This window comes from Prunus avium, chromosome 8 (assembly GCF_965620075.1).
Source record: "Prunus avium chromosome 8, drPruAviu1.hap1.1, whole genome shotgun sequence".
Classification (NCBI taxonomy): domain Eukaryota; kingdom Viridiplantae; phylum Streptophyta; class Magnoliopsida; order Rosales; family Rosaceae; genus Prunus; species Prunus avium.
The window spans coordinates 4,932,058-4,943,587 of record NC_142291.1 but is presented as its reverse complement, the minus strand read 5'-3'; the positions used below and the strand labels follow the sequence as shown (position 1 = coordinate 4,943,587).

General features: G+C 40.7%; 1 protein-coding gene across 1 annotated transcript; it reads left to right on the top strand.

Moving 5' to 3' along the window:
* The first annotated feature begins 1,858 nt into the window (after positions 1 to 1,858).
* LOC110759587 (G-type lectin S-receptor-like serine/threonine-protein kinase LECRK3) lies at positions 1,859 to 10,601 on the top strand. The gene is made up of 3 exons (XM_088246302.1): positions 1,859 to 3,163; positions 6,553 to 6,558; positions 9,223 to 10,601. The coding sequence occupies exons 1-3, from the start codon at positions 2,002 to 2,004 to the stop codon at positions 10,458 to 10,460; spliced, it is 2,406 nt and encodes an 801-aa protein (XP_088102428.1). The 5' UTR covers positions 1,859 to 2,001; the 3' UTR covers positions 10,461 to 10,601.
* The last annotated feature ends 929 nt before the right edge of the window (positions 10,602 to 11,530 follow it).

The following is an 11,530-nucleotide window of genomic DNA, read 5'->3' as shown; positions in this document are numbered from 1 at the left end:
TATGAATTAACGGGAGTAGATGAAGGGCATTCATGCATTATTATTATTAATGTGATATTTAGCAGTGTGATTGTATGTCACTTAATTTAGTTATATCAATCTACTGTGGTAAGGTTTCATCTCCTTACTGAGTGGTGGTTGCTTACCCCTCACCCTGTTTAATTTTTCAGATGAATTAATGGGCAAGACAAGGACTAAACCAGTTTGAGGCTGAATTAGATGAGAGTGATAGAGCTTTATTTATTAATTATAAAGTTGTAAGATTTTGGAGCTATTTTTATAAGAGAAGTTTATTTTAAACCCTGTTTCGGCTTCTATTTATTCTATTTTACTTTCGACTCTGAGCAGTTAAGGGACGTTGCTTGATAACTTTAATCTTTTCAGTTGTCTCTTGAACCAAATTCGGTCCTAACAATACAGTTTCTCCTACCTCAGTCCAATACACAGGTGATCGACAAGGTCTTCCATATAAAGCTTCATAAGGTGCCATCCGAATGCTACATTGATAGCTGTTGTTATCAAATGATCTTCCCAACTTCCACCAAAATCTAGAATACATGCTCTCAACATGTCCTCTAAAATTTGAATAGTTCTCTCTGACTGTCCATCAGTTTAGGGATGAAAAGCAGTACTAAAATTTAGTTGCATAACCAATGCTTTTTGTAAACTTCCCCAAAATTTAGAAGTAAACTTAGAATCTCGATTAGATACAATCGAAATAGGAATCCCATGTAATCTTATTATCTCTCGAACAAAAAGCTTTCCAAGACTTTCAGTGGAATTCGTTGATTTTATTAGTAGGAAATGTGCAGATTTGGTCAAACGATCCACTATAACCTATACTGCATCACATGGGATTCCTATTTATCTTGTAGGGTCCAATTGGAAATCCCACTAATTAACAAATGAATATTAATTTGGCAAAGTAATAAGGCTTTTAGTGTCTGATTAATCAATAAGACATTCATTTGAAGCCCAATAGATGGAAAAAAAATTTTAAAAAAAATCAAAGAAGAAGATTAGAAGAAAGGATGTTATGGTTGAAGTGTGTGAAACAAGTGTGCGATCAACCTCCCTCATGCTATTGGAAAAACATGCTTTAAAAATGAAGATTTTGTTGTCTAGGTAGGAGGAGGGTCCTAGTTATCTTGTAACTTGGAATTTCTTTTGGTAGATTTGGGAAAATATATGGCTTGTTCTAATTTGTTGTAATAAGACGTAATATAATACAACTATTATTTTGAAAATGAAGTTTTTAGATGCCGTGCAAGGTTTTAATCTTGGTGCCTAAGTAATTTTTCTTCCATTCCAAGTCATTACAAGATGAGAATGGATATTATGAAGACACGTATTGGTGAGTTAATGACTCAACTATTTCTTTCATTAATATCCCAACAGCTTGCAAGTTTAAAAGATGACTAATCAAATTACAAATAGAAAAACCTTGCACAATTGACTTGCACGTCAAACTCAAAGCAAGGAAAAATTGCCACCTTCAATTAGCAATCTATGACCCACATCAAACACTAGTCTACACCATGAATTATGACGTTTTATAACACATTGTAAGACAATAATGATAATATATATATAGCTTATAATTACTGGAATAGTAAAACTATATATATAAGATAATTACTTATAAATATATATAATAATGTTTATTCCTCTTTAATAATTTTTTTTTTAATTTTTTAAATACGGACTCTCACAGTGACAGACATTATTGCCCCAATAATTGCTGGAAATTGTGTGGTCATAAAAAATTCATGGGTGTGATTGAATGATCTATGGCCATTGGTGGAGTACAAATGATGAAAGTAACATATTTTTCCCTCTATGACGGCATTCAATTTTGAATGTAGAAAATTGGCTGCCACCCAATGAGGGGGTTAGAGAAAGAATGCTTCTTTTAGGCCAGGGAGGACAGGAAAGAAGCATCTCACTATACACTGAATACATCTCACTCCTAGTAGGCTGTAGCAAAACGCTCATCTTACCATGGTTTTTTCCGTGCTCGATCTTCTCTGCTTCTTCCTTTTCATGATTCTCCCATATTCCACCATAGCTCAACCATACGTAAACATATCTTTCGGCTCATCCCTCACTGCACGAAATGACCATAACTCATCGTGGCAATCACCATCTGGTGAATTTGCTTTTGGTTTTAAACAGATTGGAAAAGATGGGTTCTTACTGGCCATCTGGTTCAATAAGATACCAGAGAGAACTATTGTCTGGTCAGCCAATGGGAATAATCTTGTGCCACAAGGATCCCAAGTTGAACTTACAAGTGATGGCCAGTTTATGCTCAAAGATGCAACTGGCAAGGGAATATGGTCTGCTGATTCTCCTGGTACTGGATTTGCCTATGCAGCCATGCTAGACACTGGAAATTTCGTGCTGGCCAACCAAGATTCAAGCACGTTGTGGCAGAGTTTTGATCAACCAACTGATACAATCCTGCCAACACAGATTCTAAATCAAAACAGCAACCTCTATGCTCGCTACACGGCTACAAATTACTCAAGAGGTAGATTCCGGTTTAAACTACAATCTGATGGAAATCTCGGGCTTTACACTACAAATTTCCCACAACACTTTGCCAATTTCAATTCTGCTTATTGGTCAGTCAAAACTACAGATATTATATTTCAGGTCATCTTCAACCAGTCTGGCCTCATTTACCTTGCATCCGGGAATGGAAGCGTACTCAATATCATATCATCAAATGCAGTTTCAATACAAGATTTCTACCAGAGAGCAACATTAGAGTATGACGGAGTTTTGAGACACTGTTTTTATCCTAAAAGTACTAGCTCAAGTGCTGGAAGGTGGCCCATGGCTTGGTCTACTATCACTTTTCTACCTCCGAATATCTGCTCGTCAATTACGGAAGATATGGGCGGTGGTGCATGTGGATTCAACAGCTTATGTAGGCTTGAAAATGAAGGACGACCAATTTGCGATTGCCCTCATGGTTACACCTTTATTGATCCAAATGATGTGCGCAAAGGATGTAAACAAAAATTTGTTCCACAAAGTTGTGACCAGGCCTCACCCGAGCATCTTTTTGATTTTCAAGACATGCAAAACACAAATTTTCCTCTTGGAGATTATGAGCATTTTAAGGGGGTAACTGAGAATTGGTGCAGACAGAATTGCCTAGATGATTGTTTTTTTTTGGTGAACTGGGGGGGTAGAACCCCAAAGACAAACAGCAACTACTCACTACAGACTAGCCGAGTCCTAGTGACTCCAGTCAGATCATCAACAAGGCTAGCACCAACCCAACTAGGGGCCATATCAAAAAGGCAAACACCTAAGTCCATATTGTAGCTCCATTGCGCAATACAGTCAGCAACCACATTTCTTTCTCTATAAATGTGTTGGAGCGCACAAGTCTCAAACTTTCCCATAAGCTCCCAGCAACAAGAAGCCAGAGAAGCCACAGGATGTAAACCAAGAGTAGTAGAATTCTTCACTAACTTAACAGCCACTGCAGAGTCCATTTCCACCAACAGATTGCAAATGCCTCTGTCCTTAGCAAGCTTTAACCCAAAAAACAAGCCCCACATTTCAGCCTCAAGGATCTGACCTCTGCCCAAGTTAGCAGCAAACCCACAAGTCCAATCCCCAAAGGAATCACGAATAACTCCCCCCGCACCAATGCATCCAGAAGCACTTTTCCTGGTTCCATCCACATTCAGCTTATACTGCCCAGGACTAGGTGGCACCCAAGCTAGGGGAACCTGGATCTTAGCACTGGCTTTATGCAAATTTTTAGAGGCCATGAACCATTCATGGGTAGCAACCAAGATGTCGTGTCTGTGATTAACACGCACCTCCTCCTCAGTTTGAAAAATAAATTTGTTCCTCCACTTCCACAAATGCCAACAAGTAGCAACAAACACCAAATACCAAGGGATATCAGCCTGCCACTTAATCTTTGACATTAAATTAGCCTTGAGCCAAGGTTTGAAGTCCATCTGAAAGAAAGAAGAGTTGGGAAGAGAGGTCAGCAGATCCTTCCAGACATCTCTGGCTCGGTTACAGTCACGAAAAATGTGCAAAATAGACTCAGCAGGATAGTCACAGACAGTACAGGCCGAATCCTCAGCAAGGTTTCTTTTAGCTCTCTGTTCATTAGTAAGGAGTTTTCCTTGGGCAGTCAACCACAAGAAAAAATGAAGTTTAGGAGGGATTCTGAGGCTCCATATAAATTTCCAATCGTAGTCAGGCCACCAAGGACCTTCAAAGAATAACCCATAGGCAGTTTTGACTGAGAAAATACCATTAGGAGAAGGCCTCCAAATATGAGAATCAGGGAGGGAACCCATGAAACCAACAGGCACATTAAGAATTTTCTGAACAAGATCATCATGGAGAACAGAACGTAATTTGTTGATATCCCACCAACCATTCTTAGAGAAATCAGAAACAACACAATTCAAATCAGTCAACTGCGGCACCCCCTCTTGTTGAGCCAAAGGCTTATCAGTGACCCACTTATCTGTCCAGAAATGAGTAGAATCCCCTTTTCCTATTCTCCAGGCTAATCCTTGGGATAGTAAAGTAGACCCATGGAGGATACTTCTCCAAGTGCTGGAGCAGCCTTGCTTAGATCTTAAAGAAGGGTCAAGAATAGTAGACCCCTGCATATACTTCGTTTCAAAAATTTTTGCCCACAAGCCCTTATCCTTGCTATGCAATCTCCATCCAATTTTCGCCAACATAGCTTGGTTCATGGCAGTAGTCTTCTTAAAACCCATACCCCCTTTGCATTTAGGCCTGCAAACCAGATCCCATTGACATAAGTGGATCTTTTGCTTCTTCTCTCCCCCTCCCCAAAAGAAGTTTCGGTTGAGTTTATCCAAATCATCACACACACTAGCAGGCAGTTTGGTAGTTTGCATTGCATAAATAGGGATGGAAGCAGTAACAGCTTGAATTAGGGTAGCTCTACCAGCTAGAGATAAAAATTTACCTTTCCAAGAGGCCAACCTGTGCTTAACCTTATCCACCAGGGTGACATAAGTGGCTTTAGTGACTCTGGAATGTAACAGAGGCATTCCTAGATATTTTCCAAGATCATTGGTAAGAGGTGAGCCACAAATATAACTAATCTCCTTAGCAAGCTCCGTACAAGTGTTAGGAGAGCAATAAATGGCAGACTTTTCAAAATTAACAACCTGCCCAGAAGCATCACAGAAGAGTTTCAAACAACTTCTCATAACTCTGGCTTGACTGGAGCTAGCCTCAGCAAAAAGAATTAAATCATCAGCAAAAAATAGGTGAGAAACAGCAGGACCTGACTGAGACGATTTAACAGGTCTCCACTTCTTCTTTTCAACAGCATCAAAAATAATATGTGAGAGCTTTTCAATACATAAAACAAATAAATAGGGAGATAAGGGGTCCCCCTGCCTAATACCATTCAAAGGCACAAAAGGAGTAGTCAACTCACCATTAACACAAATTTGATACCTCACAGAAGTAACACAGCTCTTAATCAGACGAACCAAATCATCAGGAAGCCTCAACTCCACCAGCACATGCTCAATAAAGTTCCAATTCAATCTATCGTAGGCTTTGGAGAGGTCAATTTTCCAAGCAATAAATCCCTTCTTGCCTTTCGAATTTTTAAAGTTGTGCATTAATTCCTGAGCAATAAGGATATTGTCAGTGATATGCCTGCTAGGGACGAAACTAACCTGATTAGGGCTTATAAGCTTGGGCAAAATAGGTCTGAGGCGAGCAACAATAATCTTAGAAATAACCTTGTAAAGAGTGGCACAGAGGCTAATAGGTCTAAATTGTATCATAGTTTGGGGGTTGGCCACCTTAGGCACAAGCGTAATTAAGGTAGCATTAAGCTTATCCGGAATTTGGCAATCAGTAAAAACCTGCTGAACCATATTAAAAATAGCAGGGCCACAAATATGCCATTGGTTCTGATAGAAACACGCAGGGAACCCATCAGCCCCAGGGGCTTTAAGGCTACCAATACCAAATAGGCTTTCCTTGACTTCTAACAGATCAACTCCTTTGTACAACCCTTCCAAATCCGCAGCAGCAAGGCTAGGAAAAAGATTGATGGTAGGCATCACAACAGTAGCACTTGTATCCTGATTAAACAGCCCTTGGAAGTACTCGACAGCCAATCTTTTAATTCCCTCAGCATCTTCAACCCAGCCCCCGTTACTATCCTTCAGTCTCTCAATCTTGTTCCTCCTTCTCCGAACAATAGTAGTGATATGGAAAAATTTAGTGTTCCTATCACCATCCTGCAGCCATTGGACTCGAGATTTTTGTTTCCAAAACAAAGAATCTTGATCTAAAATACCATTAAAATCAGCAATAAGACCACCTTCCAAATTGCTAAGAAACTTATTAGGCCCTTTGCACAGAGCCTGCTGGATGCCATGAATTCTAGCCAGAAGTCTTGCTTTTTTCTGTCTCAAATGGCCAAAAACTTGAGTGTTCCAAGTTTTAAGAGGCTCAACTAATTTAAGGGTTTTCTCCATAGCAGAACCAGTAGAATTATCCCAGGTTTCAGTAATAAAGTCATCAAAGCTTTCATGCTTTAACCACATAGCTTCAAAACGAAAGGGTCTTTTAAGGGGGTCGGCCTTAAAGCAAGAATGCAAGCAAATTTTAATGGGGCTATGATCAGACTTTGTACGAGGGAGGTGCCTCACAGTGGCATCAGGAAAAAACCTTCTCCATTTCACATTACTGATAGCTCTATCCAACCTTTCCAACACACGTTTATTTGTCCAAGTAAATTTGGGTCCAGCAAAACCCAGATCCAACATCTCATGCCTCTCAACCCAATCTTTAAAGCCTTTAGACCTACCAGAGGAAGCCCCTCCCAGTTTTTCATCGGCAGACAAGATGTCATTGAAATCTCCAGCTAATAACCATGGTAAATCATGGCTCTCAGCTACAAACGTAAGGTACTCCCATAATTTTTCTCTTTTAACCCTATTAGGGCTAGCATAAATAGCAGTAAACATCCAAGGGGGCTGACCAGGCCAAGAAACACAAGCCGAAATAGATTGATCAGAAGTGCCTACTATTTCCACAGTAACTTTACTATCATTCCATAACAACCATAAGCCTCCAGAAAAACCAATCGCATCAACAACTTCAAAACACTTAAACCCCAAAGTCTGGATCACTTTCAGAGCTCTTTGCCCACTAATGCGAGGCTCACAGATGAACAACATATCAATATGATGGGTACTAATCATGTCCAGCATATTAGTTTTAAACTTGGTGCAGGCTGCACCTCGAACATTCCAACAAACAACATTCATTAGAAACTGACAAAAGAAGAGGAGACCCAGGGGCTAAACCCTTAATTAAAGATCAGAAGACATGCCTTCAACAGTGTCGAAAGCATTGCTTGCTACTTGTCCACTGACAGAGTCCGTTTGACCCTCAGAGAGATCCATCTTTTCAGGTTGATCCCTATGATCATCATCATCAGAATGCAGGAAGGCATCCCCACTTTCAGTATCAAGGCCTTTTTGAATCCTTACATCAGGTGGCTCAATATTCGGAGGCTGATGGCCAAAAATATACACCCCCTTATCTTTTTGGATATGCTGACCATGGCCCCAGCTATCAAGTTGTTCAGATACTGGAGTCATGGCTACAACCTTTTTACCATCTACAATTTTTGTTCGAGCATATGGGGAGGAGCCAAATTTAGCTTGCCTAGGAAGAGGAGCCTGCAAATCACTCCCTTTCCCTGCATTGGTACCCTTGGTAGACTCATTAGAGATATCATTGAGGGCGTGCCTGTTGCCACCAGAATTAGAATTCTTAGGTTTAGTCCAAACCTTATTACCATGAGCAGAGTTAACTTGAGCAGTAACATTAGCATCCATAGAGCCCTTGCTCCCCTCCAAACTAGTCTCACTATCATCCCTTCCAAAATTCTCACTAACCATCCTAAGAGCATCAAACCTTGATCCCTTTGAATTAGCACTAGGCTCCCTCCTCCCATCGTTCTTAACATCAGCCTTAGGTCTCCGTCTTGGAGAAACATTCATCCAAGGACCACGCAAACTTTGCTCGAGATCAGCATCCCCTTGGATGGGTTCCACAGAGCCAGAGCCCAAATTAGTTTGTCCTCCTATAACTGGATGCTCCCTACCCAAAGCTTCAACCCTCTGCTCTTTCAATTTACAATGTTCTCGTTTATGTCCATACATCCCACACAGATAACATATATCAGGCAATCCTTCATATTCAATATTGTACCAGTTCTGATTAATTTGAACAAAGGCATCCAATGGCTTGGTTAGATCAAGCTCAACACAGAGTCTAGCAAACTTCCCACGGTTCTGTGAAGTGGTAAGAGAATCAATCTTAAGTAATTTCCCTAAGAGGTTTCCAATTCTCTTTAAGGACCATACATCAAAACACTCCAGCTGGATTGCAGAAACTCTTATCCAAGCAGCCATTCGAGTGACATGAGCAGTAGCAGGGCAAAATCCAGACCTCCATTTCTGCATAACAAGGTACTGCCCTGCAATTATCCAAGGCCCACCTGTGAGAACAAAGTTTAGGTCCTCCTCCAGCTCAAACTTGACCACAAAATAATCATTGATTAAGTCAATAAGCTTCCAATCCCCTTTCAGGCTCCACTTTTGCTGCAATCTGGCACGAAGATAGCTATAAGTATGAGATCGACCCAGCAATTTCACAATAAGCGCATTCTGCCATGGTTTACAGAAACGACCCATTGCTCTATCTGAAAATTGAATACTCGGGCCACGCTCACCACGAGAAATGACTACATCATCCTCATCGTTCAGGTCCTCATAATCAGCATCTAAAGAGTTTATATCAATACCCACATTCTGAATTGTGTTCACCTTGTTCATCAATTTATCCCTAAAACTTGCCATCCCAAAGTCAGAATTAGGTACCTGGTCGGAGCCAACCCCTGTTTCAGACGACATCATCAAAGTTGGACCAGGCTCAGACATCAGATCTGTGTCGTGCTCACTGTCAACAGAAGCTCGAACACGTTTCGTATGGCGATAGTTCTTCAGGAATACACCAGGAGAGCCTTCCTCCATGATCGGAGGAAGTTGCAGCGCTACCCACTCAAAAAAGTACCAAAAAGCCCCAAGTACAGAGAAAGAGATGACTGCGTGATTCTTTAAATCATAGCAAATTAAATGTGGGTCTTTTGTGCCCTAGATGATTGTTTTTGTGCTGTTGCAATTGTCAACTCCGCTGGAGACTGTTTCAAGAAGAGACTCCCATTTTCGAATGGGAGGATTTACCCTAGTTATGATGCAAAAGCTCTGATCAAATTTGGGAAAGACAACTCTACTTTTAGGTCAGATGGAGGTGCAATCACAAAAAAGAAAGATAATTCAACTCTGATACTTGTTGGATCAGTGCTCATGAGTAGCTCGGGGGTCCTGAACATCCTCTTACCATTAATAACCTATTTGGTTGTTTCTCGCGTCTATTCTAGAAAAGCAAAGGTCAATCAACCTCATCCAGTCATGTCAGGCATGAATTTGAAGGATTTCACTTATGAGGAGCTAAAAAAAGCTACGAACGAATTCAAGGAAGAACTAGGACGTGGCGCTTCTGCAACAGTTTTTAAAGGAGTTTTAGCGTCTGATACTGGAAGGTGTGTTGCTGTCAAAAGTTTAGACGCTAAGGTCAGAGAAAATGATTTGGAATTCAAAGCTGAAGTGAGTGCTATCGGCAGAACAAATCACCGAAATTTAGTCCAGCTACTTGGATTTTGTAACGAGGGGGAGCACCGAATTCTTGTATATGAGTTTATGAGCAACGGCTCTCTAGCAAGCTTCCTCTTTGGAGAATCAATGCCAAACTGGTACCAGAGAAGGCAAATTGCCTTGGGAATTGCAAGAGGGCTTTTGTATTTGCATGAGGAGTGCAGCAGCCAAATTGTTCATTGTGACATCAAGCCTCAAAACATTCTTCTTGATGACTACTTCACAGCAAGAATTTCTGACTTCGGATTAGCGAAGCTTTTGAGATTGGACCAGACTCGAAGCATGACTGCTATCAGGGGAACCAGAGGGTATGTGGCCCCTGAATGGTTCAGAAGCTTACCTATCACAGTCAAGGTTGATGTTTACAGCTATGGCATTTTGTTGTTAGAGATTATTTTCTGCAGGAAGCATTTTGAAGCAGTGGCAGACAATGAAGATGAAATGATACTAGCTGATTGGGCATATGATTGCTATACGCAAAAGAAGCTGCACCGGCTCTTCGAGAATGATGATGAGGAAATCAATGACATCAACGAGATGGAGAAGAATGTGATGATTGCAATATGGTGCATTCAGGAGGATCCATCACTCAGACCCACCATGAAGAAAGTCACGCTGATGCTTGAAGGAACTGTTGAAGTCTCAGCTCCACCCTCCTCCTTCATAAATTCAATACTATAAATATATATAATTGTTGTTGTATCATTTCGTTTCGTTTGTCTCTGTTCTACTTTTTTCATCACTTTCCTTGTCATCCTAGTGAATAAGGTTTCATTAAGCTACTCAAAACTTGCTTTCTTGTCAATGTATAACTTTGAGCATATATATTGTTGGAAAAATTGGCTCACCTAAGGATACAAAGTCCTTTTTTGTGTGCTATGGATTTCTACCTAAATTGCATGACATGGTTGACTCATTTCTAGAAGAATTTTGGAGTTGCCCATGTGAGTAAATATTGGCTTGCCATCTTTGTCAAAAATAGGTGACTTGTTTGGTGGCACAAAATGGTGGAATGTTTGGTAGCCATCCATGGTTAAGTTTGGTAGCCAACATTTGAATAGTGTGAGGTTGCATTCACACTCTTGCATATTTGGCTATATAAAGGGGTTTAGCATGCAAGAAGTAAATCATGGCTTAAGAGTTTTCTAGTGTATCAAAGTGTTGAGCAAGGGGTGAGAGAGAAAAGAAAGCTTGGGGAGAGAATAGAGTTCTAAGGGGGTTTCTTTGTAAACCAAAGTTGTAACTTATTCTTTCATTAGTGAATTTCTCAAGGGGATCACCAAGAGGATGTAGGCAATTGCTGAACCTCTATAAATTCTTGTGTCATTTTGTGCTTGGTTAGTTTCTCAAGTGTAGTGTGTGATTCATCCATAATTGTGTTTGTCACAAAGTCCATCAACAACAAGATCAATAGGGGAGGGTGAGTTGAGTTTGTTCTCAAATTCACAACAAGTGGTATCAGAGCTGTGTTGGAGCAGCAAGTTGCTAGAGTGTTGAAGATGGCAGGTGACAAGGAAGCTGAAGGTGAAAGTAGCTCTATGCTGCAGAGGCTGCCACAATCTGTCAACATGAAGGTGGAGTTAAAGCCCTTCACAGGGAAGGAGAACTTCACGCTTTGGCAAAGGAGGATGAAGTCAGCCCTTACACAACAACATCTCCATGTTGTGTTGGTGGGCAAGGAAAAGAAGCCAACAGGTATGACAGATGATGAGTGGGGTGTACTTGACGAGTTAGCCAGAGGAGCCATCGAA

Excerpts from the sequence above, each read along its gene's own strand:
- LOC110759587 (XM_088246302.1), top strand. The coding sequence starts at position 2,002 with ATGGTTTTTTCCGTGCTCGATCTTCTCTGCTTCTTCCTTTTCATGATT.